Source organism: Patiria miniata, unplaced genomic scaffold (genome assembly GCF_015706575.1).
Source record: "Patiria miniata isolate m_02_andy unplaced genomic scaffold, ASM1570657v1 HiC_scaffold_2, whole genome shotgun sequence".
NCBI lineage: Eukaryota > Metazoa > Echinodermata > Asteroidea > Valvatida > Asterinidae > Patiria > Patiria miniata.
Genome location: NW_024037058.1, coordinates 19,387,101 through 19,402,165, shown reverse-complemented (window position 1 = coordinate 19,402,165; position 15,065 = coordinate 19,387,101). Strand labels below are relative to the sequence as shown.

The following is a 15,065-nucleotide window of genomic DNA, read 5'->3' as shown; positions in this document are numbered from 1 at the left end:
GTCATGTCTGTGGTGCGATCTGAGGCAATTTCTGACCACTTTTATCATTTTTTGGGGGGGAACAAAAGATCATCATTATCTGGGTGTCCCGATGTATAGGAATACGAAATCGCTTGGAAAATATGCAGGGTTCGATTTGGCTATGACACCGCTGCTGTGTATTGCGTGCTGAGGGATTTTCCCCAATGAGAAATCATTTTGTGTGTGGAGCACGGTGAGAAATTTGCACACATGCATGAGATGGAACACGTAAGTGTCAGGGAGTGCAGACAGCCACCGCCAATGCGATGACGGCCAATGCAATCGTTCGTCGCGCGACCAGAAAACCCCGCACACACGCTGGGACAGCATAGAAATTGTTAGCCCCACTAGTGTGGCCGTCGGTATGCTGCGCTGAACCTAAGGCCACACACCGTGGTACCGCGCGCTACTGAGGACGAAGTTTTCATAAAATTTGCAGGGAATTTCTTACATATGGTTGTATTCTGCGATGTCCCATCTATCACTTCTGGGATGCTTAGGTGTAATGATGTTCAATTTTCCGAGATATTCTTGAATCTTTCTGGAGCCAATATGCACTCGTGAAACGTCCGGTGATTGCAGCCATCTTGAATGTGACAAGAGATGACCTCAAGCTGTGACGTCGCGTTTGTGCAAATTGCTTGTCGAGTGAGGGCGCGAGTTGCAAATCGACGGCTGTTTCCTGTGCCATAGATCCTGAATAGAGATCAGTGCACGTGGCCCCCAGACGATAAATGCATGGTACAGGAAACAGCCGTCGCATTTGCAACTCGCGCCCTCACTCGACAAGCAATTTGCATAAACGCGACGTCACAGCTTGAGGTCATCTCTTGTCACATTCAAGATGGCTGCAATCACCGGACGTTTCACGAGTGCATATGGGCTCCAGAAAGATTCAAGAATATCTCGGAAAATTGAACATCATTACACCTAAGCATCCCAGAAGTGATAGATGGGACATCGTAGAATACAACCATATGTAAGAAATTCCCTGCAAATTTTATGAAAACGTCCTCAGTAGTGCGCGGTACCACGGTGTGTGGCCTTAGGTTCAGCGCAGCATACCGACGGCCACACTAGTGGGGCTAAGAAATTGTATAATAAAGTTGTAAGATTCTTAAATACTTAATTGTTTTATTTTTTATTTTTTTATTTTTTTATGCGTGGGAAATCCTGTGTGGGCGTGAGAGCGTGAGAATAACCTGAAATGCTTGAGTGAAAGTTGGCGGCCCTGTGAACACCCATTGATTTCTGTCAAAAAAAGTTACATCTTGTGCAATTGTAAACAAGGAACTCAAACGACCCCTATGACCTTTGACCTCTAATTTCTGAAAATTTGTGAACCTCCATCCAACGATCACTCCATCAAAGTTACATTAAAATCTATCAAATTCTGTAGATAAAGAAACATTTGAAACATGTATGAGAAACAATGACCTCTAATGACCCCTGCATAACCTTTGACCTCAGTTATCCAATGCAGAATTGTGTCTTCCCACCCAAGAGTCACTGCATCCAAGTTTCATCAAAATCCAAGAAAGCATGTAGAAGTTACATGTTTTTTTTTTCTCAAAACTTAACCTTAACGTTATACAGTCGTATGGGGATACAGAATTTAGGACTGGTAAGTGCCCCCAAAACTTTGATTAGGCGACACAAAAAAAGTGGCGGCCGGGAAAAATAGGAGCTGGCAGTAAGGCCCAAAAAAAAAAGTCTCCGGTTTCTGGTATGGAGATTGCCCCAAAAGTGGTGCGGCAATGCGGCTACGTTTTTTAGTTACTTTTTTTTCTTCAAATGTCCGCTAGTGACTGCAAATAGTGCCAGACTAAATTTCGTGCAAAATATATGGGAGTCCAGAGAGGCCACATAAAGCTTATAGTCGATCGTAACCCCATCTAAAAACGCGTTAAAATTGTGCAGCAGCAGGATTCCAGTCAAACCAGGGAGTTTGGCAGTTTTGAGACATCATCTTACATTTCATTTTGCCGACGCACATGGCTACGGTGACGTGCGCACATACATGTACCAGAAACTGGAGACTTTTTTGGGGGTCCAATGAGATACTGTTGTAAATTTTTTTATTTGCCCTTAAATTTTGCTATTACATGTATCTTCTGTTTGTCATTCATGCACAAAATAATAGGTTGAAGTCAACTCACCCGGTGTTGTCTCCAAAGTGGAAGCACTTTTACGCTTGGTCCTCGCTTTGCCCATGATGACCTCGTTTTACAAAAGTCTGTCTTCAGATCTGAGCTCCAAAATGTCTCTCAGTTAAAGTTATAAAGAAATTCCCAGTAGTTTGTTCTGGACGATTGTACCAGCCTGGACTGCTCACACTGGACCAAGGCAAAACAAAACAAAAACATCTTGTGATTCCTGTAACACCGGAGCTGTAATGACTCAAGTCAATGTCTCGACTCGAGTCTGACTTAAGTCACATTTTTTGGTGACTCGACTCGAGTCCCTGAGGGTAAATGACTCGACTCGAGCCACTGCGAGCAAATGTCAGGACTCGACTCAAATCCCTCATCAGAAGACTCAACTCGACTCGAGCAAAGGCTAATAAGACTTGAGCCCCCAAAATAAAAGCAAAACTTTGCATAAAGCATTTGCGATGACTTACAATGTACAATGTACGGTGCAAAATTTATGTTCACGTCACTTTGTGAATACACTACGGTACAGCAGCCGCTTGTCTTGTATAAACACACAACGTGTCACAGACTCCCACCTCATGGTTGTAGAATGCACAAAATACTAACCAGGAACCAGACTTTAAACACGTCTTCCAATTCGTTGTTTCATTGTTAATGTTGGGTTTGGGCGATTTCTTATCAATCTCTTGGATTCGAACACCAGCTAAATTTATGCCCTCCTTTTATAAATTTTGGTATGTAGTGTTCAAAATTAAGTCGTGACCCGAATTGACTATATATATTTGACTTGACTGTCTTGACCTAATGACTCCATTCGACTTGAGTCACTTCTTTAAAATGACTTGACTCGACTCGACTCGAATCACAAAAATAGTGACTCGTTTCGTCTTTGCATAACACTGACAAAAAATTAAGGGTTGGTTTGTGAATAAATTGTTTTTATTAGCTCCAAGTTTTTATAGCCAGACAAAAAAGTAGGGTGGGATGATGGTCAATTAATTTGTTCATGTTTAATTTTTTTACATGCATTGTTTAATACCTGAATCAACTATTCTCAACCTGCGTTTGCTGCACTTTTGTGGCACCCTGTGACAAGACCGAATTCCAAAAGTTTCCTGACGATGTCTGCAATTTGAACTAGTGTGGGGGTAGTCCTATTCTATAGCCTACACTGGAGTCAACTCCGTGCTCAACGCCATTCCCACATGAGCTTGAAAACTTGGGAAAATAATGGCATTTTTAAAGCTCTGGCAACAGATTTTCTACAAGTCACTCAGGTGTCGGTCGGTCAGTCGGTCCCCCCAAGAAAATTGACCAAAAACAAACCCCCTAACTCACCCATAAAACTGTAAGTACCAAATTTTAACTGTCTAAAAAAATACACTAAATACTTGACAAAAATTGTGTGTAACAATTCGTGACATTGTTTATGAACTTTTTGAATAGAGGCAACACAATTGACAATCACGACTAAGTGAGTAATTGTCACATTTCATGCAAGACTCTCATGCAAGACGGCCAGAGCTTATTGTGCAATTGCACTTGTTTTCGTGGGAATCATTATGCCTGAAACTCGGCATGCACTAATACCCAAGCATCCCACTTGGACTTGCTTTTGCTTTCTTCTGGTGAAATTTGTCTCTTTATTTGCAAACTGAAATGGAAGTCCATATGCATGCATCAATCAAACCCCATGAGACAGGTCTGAACATATCCAAGTGTTTTCTCAGCGTTGCTTCAATATTTTCCCTGGTAAGGCCCAAAAAAAAAAAAATTCGGTCTCTGGTCAGACCACAGTTCTGGTATTGATGCGGCGATGCGGTTTTTTTTTTTGTTTTTTTTTGGCCTTTTTTTTTTTTGAAGCATGGATTGTACAGACAAGGTGGGTACTATTTTGCTTTTGTTGTGTCCTCGTATACATTGGGGACCTCCATATTTTGCCTTGGTGCAATTTCACCATTCCTTGGTACAAAAATTTGAGGAGGTGTGGCAATAGAGGGCACTGCTGTAGCTACCGCGGACAATTTCAAGAAAAAAAAGGTTGACGCGCATGATTAAAATTGACGCGCGCGCTGACCAGAGACTGATTTATTTTTTTTTGGCCTAAATTTGACTTTTTAGGACATAGCTTTGTGATGGCTGATAGGTCGCTACAGGGAAAACTTATAATTTTTAGAGGGACAAAAAATTTGTCACACATGTGACAAAAGGGTCATAATATTTAACACAACGACACGCAACCTAGGCTAGCCCCGTAAATGGAGCCAGACTAAAATTTGTCACCGGAAAATTTTGAAGTACAAAAAAACAGTACCTGCGCATGTTCAGTGCATATCAGGCAAAGTAACGTTTACTGAAGGTTTGCCGTCTCCGGCAAAATATCCACTGCCTATTTCTTTCCAATCTTTTTCATTTTCCTTCAACTTCATAATTCTGCAGAAAAAAATATTCTGAGCTGATTTTCTGTACAACTCATTTTTGTCATGTTTGTATGCAAATATTCCGTCAAATGTAGCTGAAATTCGGCTAGAATGGTCACTCCACTAACAGCGGATAACAATAGAGTGTTTTCACTATAGCCTGAAGCGTGGCTACGTATATAGCCACGTTCAAGGGTCTAACTAAGTTAGTATTACTGTTACTGTGTTAGTAACTTAACTTGGACTAAACTTTTGGTACTTTTCAGGCCATATATGAGGAATACATGGATGAGTGGTGGCCCAGTATGGATTTTTTTCCGAAGTTCCTACCTTTGTCCTGCCTGGAGACCTATTCCATGTATTCTATTTGGATGTCATCATGAATAAGAACTGCACATATCGATCAATCAGACGAGACATACATGACATATCATGCATGTAACATGTGTAATGTCACTCAGCCATGTCAGATGTCAAGATTTTCGCGCGGTCAACAGCGCCCTCAAGAGTCAATACCATGCAAAGACAGAAATATTTGTATTTTCCACTATAATAGAGGGCGCGCCACATCACTAGTGGTCTCAACAACGCATCAATACTAATAGGGGTGCATACCTGCAAATAAACTCCCATAGACACTAGTGCTAAATGCCCGTACTTCAAAATTCTTTTAAAAATACTCAAAACTCTCACAGGTATTCAAGCTGCACAGAAAAATGATGATCAATGTGTCATCTTTCAATTTCTTTTCAATTTATGGTGGGTTGACCATTGACTTTTCGAGATATTTTCACGCAAAGAAGACGACCCCTATTTTCCCCAAAGCGGAAAAGTAGCCATCTTGAAAAACGATCCCTCCACAACATGGCAAAATAGCGCCACTTTCGAGCCCAATAGCATCCAAAATGCTCAGAATTGGAAGCCCCAAGTCCGGGCCAGAGGTTCACTACCATATCTCTTCAATTCCCCAATTTTACGGCGCTCAGAACTCTCTAATATAGAATATTTTGAGGGTATAACTTTTATTCATGAGCTTGGCGGATCGATTTACCGGTGTGTACCCATAGGGATGCTGCACAAGTGAAGAAACTACGAAAGCCCATTAGCGCCACTGCAAGTATATATGTTACAGATTGTGTAATTCGTTATTATGGATTATTAATTCGTTATTACGGATTACTAATTCGTTATAACGGATTATTTAATTCGTTATTACGGATTATTAATTCGTTATTACGGATTATTAATTCGTTATAACGGATTATTTAATTCGTTATTACGGATTATTTAATTCGTAATAACGAATTAATAATCCGTAATAACGAATTAAATAATCCGTAATAACGAATTAGTAATCCGTTATAACGAATTAGTAATCCGTAATAACGAATCAATAATCCGTAATAACGAATTAAATAATCCGTTATAACGAATTAGTAATCCGTAATAACGAATTAAATAATCCGTAATAACGAATTAGTAATCCGTAATAACGAATTAGTAATCCGTAATAACGAATTAATAATCCGTAATAACGAATTAGTAATCCGTAATAACGAATTAATAATCCGTAATAACGAATTAAATAATCCGTTATAACGAATTAGTAATCCGTAATAACGAATTAAATAATCCGTAATAACGAATTAATAATCCGTTATAACGAATTAGTAATCCGTAATAACGAATTAATAATCCGTAATAACGAATTAAATAATCCGTTATAACGAATTAGTAATCCGTAATAACGAATTAAATAATCCGTAATAACGAATTAATAATCCGTTATAACGAATTAGTAATCCGTAATAACGAATTAATAATCCGTAATAACGAATTAAATAATCCGCAACATATATACTTGCAGTGGCGCTAATGGGCTTTCGTAAGAAACAACCTCGTTTGAACAAGTTTGAGTTGTTGGCCCAAAATCGGGTTTGGTGGTGGAGATCGAGACCACTATAATAGAGGGCGCGCCACATCAATAGTGGTCTCAACAACGCATCAATAGGGATGCTGCACAAGTGAAGAAAAAGAACAACCTCGTTTCCGATGAACTACTCAAGAAATACAAAATGGATGAAATTGAAATTTCGTGCTATTAGTTTTCACGATGTGTAGCATGAGTAGTTTGAATGGCGTGAGAAACCGTGGAGCTATAAATATAATATGATCGTAACAATCTAGTGTTTTAAACGTTAACAATCCTTGTTGGTTTCCATTAGGATTATATTTGTTGCAAATAAAATCCTGTAGTGTTACGGTCATAATCGCTTGATTAATTGACTTTTTTTTTATGAAATGAACTTTTTTGGTGCCAAACATCATGACAAATGAGTGTACGAAAATTCATTTTAATGTATTAAACGTGTATTTCTTGAGTTGTTGGCCCGAAATCGGGTTAGGTGGTGGAGATCGAGACCACTATAATAGAGGGCGCGCCACATAAATAGTGGTCTTAACAACGCATTAACACGGATGCTGCACAAGTGAAGAAAAAGAACAACCTCGTTTCCGATGAACTACTCAAGAAATACAAAATTGATTAAATTGAAATTTCGTGCAATTAGTTTTCACGATGTGTAGCATAAGTAGTTTGAATGGCGTGAGAAACCGTGGAGCTATAATCACAATATGATCGTAACAATCTAGTGTTTTAAACGTTAAAATCCATGTTGACTTACATTAGGATTGTATTTGTTGCAATTAAAATCCTGTATTGTTACGGTCATAATAGCTTGATAATTTGACGTTTTTATTATGAAATGAAATCTTTTGATGTCAAACATCATGACAAATGAGTGTACGAAAATTCATTTTAATGTAACGTGTATTTCTTGAGTTGTTGGTCCGAAATCGGGTTAGGTGGTGGAGATCGAGACCACTATAAAAGAGGGCGCGCCACATAAATAGTGGTCTTAACAACACATCAACACGGATGCTGCACAAGTGAAGAAAAAGAACAACCTCGTTTCCGATGAACTACTTGAGAAATACAAAATTGATTAAATTGAAATTTCGTGCAATTAGTTTTCACGATGTGTAGCATAAGTAGTTTGAATGGCGTGAGAAACCGTGGAACAACGCCCCCATTTTCAAAATGACTGCCATTGCTTGTTATTCTACCTATATATTTTTTCAAACGACATAGGCGATGACCCTATGCTCGGTAGCCGCTATCTTTCTTATAACATACTCTGTCTGTGTGCCAAATGCCATTCTTGTATCATCAAAGGCTCAATCCCTCCACATATCTACCGGACTATCTTTGGCGATAGTCATTTTGAAATAGTTTTTTTTGTCGGGAAAAAATGAATTGCAATAGTGCAGTTTTGGACACCGTTCCATATAAGAACGAAAAGATACTTCATGTTTAGGCTTTCAGACCTAATTATTGTCTCATTCAAAAGTGAATAACCTTCATGTCGCTAGGAAAACAGCATTTGAAAATTATATCTTTTTTCGGGGTTATGAATTTGTATTTTTGACATAGCTGTTTCTTTTTACCCCCCCCCGGATCCGAGCCTGAGAGGAGGTTGAACTCAAAATTAGCAAGGAAAATGCATCTCCGATTGATTAATTTCGTTGTGATGACTGCAGCAGAAATATAGACTTCATGCAAATAATTGAATAGATTATACGAAATTAATATGGCGCACATGGCCGATCGAAATCTCGCCAGCAACCCGAACAGACATGTGATTCGTGTTGTTGCTAAATCGGCTGGAACTGGTTTCGGGCCATAGCCGAGAAAAGTGGGGAAAGCAGACGGACAGGGCGGGCGGGCGAGGGGTTAAAAGAGAAAGCAGAAGTTGGGATCAACTTTTTTTCTTTCTTTTTTTTGATATCAGGTTTTATACAAATTACATACCACACACTCACAAAATCCAACACTAAATTGCTTAAATTTGTCTAGGAAATGTGCAAACAGTTGAAAGATTTGCAACAGAAATACAATGGTAGTGACTGATGGGATCCAATTGAAGGGACCTCATTTTCTGGAGGAGGGCACCTCAACTGTATTTACAAGATCAATTACGCTCCGTTGAATCTCCCCAAAATTCTAAGAAGGTTGGGGATTCATGGGGGAGGGGCACAGGCCAAGAGTGGGGGTAAGCCTTAGATACGCCACTCGAAGCATTCAATATTTGTATAATGTAGTGTTAATAATCGTCGGATTTGAACAGCGCCCCCATTAAAAGTATGGTATGAGCCCCCGCCCCCTTTCAAAGGACAAATCTGCGATGACCCTACAACCGATATCTTTTTTTATCACATACTCTGACTGTGTGCCAAATGCCATACTTGTATCATATTATACAAATATTGAATGCTTCGAGTGGCGTAGTAAAACTAGCCTCCCGAGGTGATCCATGGACCATTCTATTTTCCCGAGGCGAAGCCGAGGGAAAATAGAATGGTCCATGGATCACCGAGGGAGGCTAGTTTTACTTCACCACGAGATAAAGCATTCAATATTTGTTTTACAACACTTCACTCACAGATTCTGCTTGATTTTAATATTTTAAATTATTTAAATCTGAACACAGTTGAAATAAACTTCAATTTCAATACAAAATTGGTGGAAAAATGTATTTCTCTCTTAAAAACTACCCCTTCACGAAATGTTTGAACCCAAGTCTGCGGCGCGCTCTCTTTGGAATAATACGCGCTATGCACAACGCCCAACGCGCACATCACCAGCATGCATTTGCACACAAATACTGCGCCGTGGAAATAGTACTTTGGTTGCTAATGGTATAGTACTTTGGTTGCTACGCGCATAGTACTTTTGGCCTTGCACAAAAGATAGCAAAATTAGAAAGTAACATTTATATAACCGACATACAGATCCTTGTCATTTGATTGGTGGAACTCACATCACGTGGCATTTGTTATTGCTCCCATTCATGCCGCGGCTCAAAAAGTACTATCCGCCCATGGGGAATGGGAAATACTATTCAACAGTTAGGATCATGACGCGGTATTTGTGTGCAAATGCATGCTGGTGTGCGGCGTTCAGCGTTGCGCGTAGCGCGTATTGTTCCAAAGAGCCAGCGCTACAGCGTTGGGTTCAAACATTTTCGTGAAAGGGTGGTTTGGAAGAGAGAAATACATTTTCCTCCAATTTTGTATTGACAAAAAAGTTCAAATATATCAAATGACAAGGATCTATATGTCAGTTATATAAAACAAATATTGAGTAGCTTTAAATTGTGAAATGGGAGGAATATTATCGCTCGGTAAAATCTGGACTTTTCCAGTTCACTCGGCTTCGCCTCGTGAAATGGAAAAGTCCAGATTTTACCTTGCGATAATATTCCTCCCATTCCACGCTGAGCCACTCAATATTTGTATAGTGACTCGCTCTCGGCCAATCAAGACACAGAATCTGTGGGTGAGGTGTTATAACATCAAATGCACATTGACATATCTGCCACCCTACATACTTGGCGATAGTTATTTTGAAATAATTTTATGTCGGGAAAAAATAATTAAAATGAATGTAATCGTGTAGTTTAGGAACCAGTTCAGTATAAAAACGAAGAGACACTTCATGTTTAGGCTTTCAAACCTAAATATTTGGCGATGATCAAAGAAGCGTAATATCTTCTGGATAGATAAGTGCAGGGCTTTGATTAATCACAAATAAGCTTTGAACGGAACTTCAAAAAAAAATAGAGGTGTCCTAATCTACACGATTACCGAATGAATTTGGACTGCGGAGAATTTGCTGAAGTCAACCCATATCATCTAGTTCAACCAGAAGAGGACGACTAAAACTCGGTGTGATTCATGATCCCCCTTCTCTCAACAATTACATTTGTAAAATATTAATTATAGAAAGTCAGATGAGCAAAAGAGGAAAAGCGCTCTCTGGCGTCAAAATGACCCCCAACCTTCAACGACTTACAGGGAAACGTTTTGCCCTTGGTGAACGATGTGTGTATTGTAGGACAATTAGTATAATTTTATAAAAGAAGCAAACAGGTTTTTTCGATGATTTAAAACAAAAAACGACGTGAACTAAAAAAAAAGTGCTCTAAACCCGCACAATTGGAGGGCATGCAAATCGTGAATTGGCAGGCGTAGACAATTTCGGGCCTATTTACTGGCCTTCACTCTTTCATTAAGCAAAACTTTGCAATTTTCACCCAGGCCACATTTCAGGCAAAAGGAAGGACCCATGAATCATATTTTATAAAACAAATGTCTATTTAGTAACAGGCTTGAACATTCAACAGCTTGTACGCCTTGCTGTGTAATGAAGTTTACGTTAAGATTTCCCGCTCTCTAATTGGAGTCTAAATTCCCTCTTAGGTTTAAACTATGTTACCGTCTCGCAGCTCCTTACGTAGCTGGGGGCAATTTGATTTTTTTTCCGCAAACGAGATCGGACAATATCAAGAGACGGCGCTCTTTCTGCGTTATGCATATTCAGGATGCCCTGGGCTTTAGAGAATAGGTTATATAACAAGGAATAATGGTGTTTAAATCTCCGACGATTGACCCCGGATTTGTGGACGGGTTGGAAGTAGTCCTGACTTCTAATCAGGTCATCCGAGTTCGAACCCCAGTGAGCGTTGTTCACGTCCTCTCATTTACCTTAAATAACTGAAGTGGGGAAGGAACATTTCTCACAAGACGTAAAAGCCTATCTTGGGTTTGTTGTAATGGACCAATCAGGAGATGAGAAGCGGATGTCGTTTGAAAAACAAAAAGATTCGCGGGGGGAGGGACACCCCCTTACGAATTCCCAGTGTCCATCAAGGATCCAAATTTTGCCCTTCACCAGAAAATTGTCATCATGAGAAAGAGCGACCTCACTGTAACTAGACTGCATCATCATGGAGGCAGCCATTTTTAATTAAAGGTTGCGCAGACCAGTAAATAGACTGACGTAGACCTCAGTGACAATTACGCGCACTTTCCAAAATTATTGAGACACACTTCGAATTTAAGCTTTTTCCATCATCTTTAATTTTATAATTTTACGAATCTTTCATTTTTGTATGACTTTGGGAGAAAATTCCATCCAAAGATGATCACATCTTAACAAAGAGATACAACACTATTGTTAAACACTCGGAAAAAATACCAAGTCAGGTTAAATTCGGTCAAAATAATACCTTTTCGTGTCAAAGCGACACTTTTCCAGGTCGAAATGATACTTCTCTGAATTAGTTTTTTGGATCATTTGACCCGGAAATTTTCAATGAGACCCGGGAAAGTATCATATGGCTCGCATTCCGGGTCAAATTAGCCTTTCGCCAAGGCCATTGGGCTTAAGGCTGCGAAGCTGCGAGCGCCTGGAGCGAAGACTAATACAGCACGCACCAGTGGCGAAGCCACGAGGCTTTTTCTAACTTGATTTGTTGAATTATTCATATTTTTTATGCAAATAAGTAAAGTGCTGAAAGGTTTACCAATCACAACGCAGATTTTGCCGAGTTGCGTCCATTTGTGAAAGAAGGGTGAGTTTTGGAAAACGTAAGAGGAAATAACTAAACAAAATAAGTTCATACACTAAAATAATTTCTTGAAATTCTTATATAAGTAAAATTATAATAAGATAATGAAAGAACAATTACGCCGTCACGAATGATCTCGTGGAAAAAGAACACTAGACTTGCTTTTTTTGTTTTTAAATTTTGTGCCAGCATCCGGGGTGCGCACGCGCCTGGGTTGAAGCCACGCGCGCCCTAAAAGGCTAATGACCCTTTTAGGGTAGCAAAAATCGAGATTACAAAGAAAAACTTTAGAAAATCTTGACAAGTTGGAAAGGCCTCGTGGATTTGCTACTCGCGTGTGTGGTCTCCCGCCCCAGTCGTTTCGTCCCGCCCCAGTAGTTAAACCACGATGGACTTTGCGAAAGGCTAGGGTCAAATGTGATCAGGGACTTTTTAGACTGAATAGACAACATTTTACAGGCGAACAAATAATGCTTGAAGATGGCGATCAAAGCCACATATTTCATGCTCCAGCCAGCTCAGTTAGTACATTGCTCGGTTGGTTTTACACAACAACGGCAACTTTGCTAACTTCTACAGTTTCTACAATGATTTAAAAGGACATATTTATATTTGACCAATAAAAACCAGGCTACAACGAGATAACTTTAGTCGCAGAGGCTCATACCATGCCAACAGCATTTATTCAACAGAAATCTTAAATGTGATTACATTTGAACGAATTAAAACCCACCACCTAGAATGACTTTTCATGCGTTTGTTTAGTTCAGATAAAGCGTATGATTTTCCATTAGCCTACATCGCAAGTTTAACCCTAAAAGGGCTGGGTTATTTTGACCATCTCCCAGCCGGAATCAAATATCTCTCTAAGATCTCAGCCATCGAGTGACGAACTATTATGAAACTTGGAACACGTATAGAACAACTTATAATAAACACACCCAAGAAATGTTATGACTATAGGTCAAAGGGTTTTGGAATTATGGCTAATTAATTATTCATATGTACGAATGGTAATTTTGCTTTTTTGTGTACACTATACGTATATGGGGATATTCAGTTTCGCTGCGTGGCAACCCGTGGTCCGAATTTTATGTTTTTGGAATCAAGAGATGCGCAAGACTCGAGGCTAAAAAGTCAGAACAGCTCGTCTCGCGAAAAAAAAATCCAAGGCTATCGCGGAAAAAGTTGAGGGGGCGGGGTGGATTCCGCCCCGGCCCTTTTAGGGTTAAAAAGAAAGGCCTCATTGGCTTATTAGTAACAAGACAAATTGATACATGAATGCGATGCAAAGGAAACATTTCCCTTAGCAAATTGTGTCAGAAAAACTCGCAGTGGTAGCATCACAATCGTGACACCCATGGGGTGTTGTTAATATTCATTTTCAGATAAAGATTCAGATTAGGATCAGATTAAAATGGTAATCGGACAATGTGTGTTACTCATGGTAGTATAGCTTTGTCAACAGTTTCTTCCTTTGGGAGGAATTTCAACTACGTGTTAATTTAAAAAGTCTCATTTAACTCGAACAAGGCAAAGACAATACAACTTAAACCCTTCACCGTAATAATTAATCAATTGCGACTTCACCATCCCGAGGCTGTTGGCATTTAGGACTCTGAAATGAAGACCAAAAACAAAACAATAAATGAGGAAATTTAATCACTTTTTCGGTATTGGTTTAGCTCTTTGGAACCGACTTATTGTCGGGCCGCAAATGAGTCGAATTTGTTAAAGCAATAATTCAATAAAGTAAACGTCAGTTGATTTCAGTGTGTCTTTGTTTTATACTCGAGGGAAAATGGCAATTGAAATAAAAAAATCTACTTTCGGGGTGAAACACGAATTAGCTCGGGGAATACAGCTTTAAGAACTGGATATTGGATATTGCTTCACAGCAACCTAATCGGCTGAAAGGAAAGAGAGGGGCGAAATTATTTTATTCTTGGTCAGTGTTGCCCTTCGTATAAAAAAACGGTATTAACGCTAGATTTTACACTGAAAATTACAGCAATCTTGATTGAATAAAGGTCGAATGTCCACTAAAACGTTCCCGACTGGTCCGATGGGTGGAATGCATGCAGAAGATATTCCACTTTTACGTCGGGTTTTTCGTTCATTTCAATGTCCACTAAAACGTGTCAGTACTTCAGTGCTAAATAAGGGTCGTTCAACTTAGCTGCATCTACAATCAGCCAAGGGCGGATCCAGAACACAATTTTGGGGGGGGCCAAAAAAAAATTTGGTCCCCCCCAAAAAAGTGTGTCTCAAAAATTACGGCGTGGGGTTCGGGGCCCGTGAGGGCCCCGAAAATTTTTTGGATTCTAGATGCTCTGTGGTGCGATCTGAGGCAATTTCTGACCACTTTAACCAATTTTTTTTGAGGAAAAGATGGTGGTGTACTCATTGCCTGCCTTTATTGCGATGTCACATTAAAAAAAAAAAAAAAATGGTTTCGTTTTGGGGGGGGGCCATGGCCCCCTTTGGCCCCCCCCTGGATCCGCCCTTGCAATCAGCTGCGACCATAGAGCTATATTAAACTTAATTTACTTGAGCTATATGGAACCGAGTTATTGTCGGGTCCTAAATAAGTCGAATTTGTTAAAGCAATAATTCAATAAACTAAACGTCGGTTGATTTCGGTGTGTCTTTGTTTTATACTCGAGGGAAAATAGCAATTGAAAAAAAATCTACTTTCGGGATGCAACACGAATTAGGAGGGGGAATACATGTTTCAGACTATATTGATGCAAACTTAAACAAACAGACTTGTCAACTGAAGAGCAATGAGACGGGAAGATGTTGACTGTTCACTTTTTATGTTCACTGCGTTACAGATGCGTGCCCGTGCTCTTTATAAAGGAAACGGGACACACGGTTGCTTTCCAATGATTCTATTCTTTAAAAAAAGGATTCCATTGGCTTCAAGGTAAGTCAATTACAGTAAAACTCAGTTTTGAAACAAAACACCCCCCCCCAAAATAAACAATCCTCAT

General features: G+C 39.6%; 1 protein-coding gene across 2 annotated transcripts in view; it reads right to left on the bottom strand.

The window, feature by feature from the left end:
- Window positions 1-5,097, bottom strand: part of LOC119726797 (Fanconi anemia group D2 protein-like) — a 55,328-nt gene extending 50,231 nt beyond the window's left edge. For both annotated transcript variants that reach the window (XM_038198655.1, XM_038198654.1), the window contains exons 1-2: window positions 4,928-5,097; window positions 2,181-2,357 (exon numbers count right to left, since the gene is read on the bottom strand). In XM_038198655.1, coding sequence (XP_038054583.1) covers window positions 2,181-2,235 — 55 coding nt within the window. In that variant the 5' untranslated portion in view covers window positions 2,236-2,357; window positions 4,928-5,097. The remainder of the gene's footprint in view (window positions 1-2,180; window positions 2,358-4,927) is intronic.
- Window positions 5,098-15,065: the final 9,968 nt, after the last annotated feature.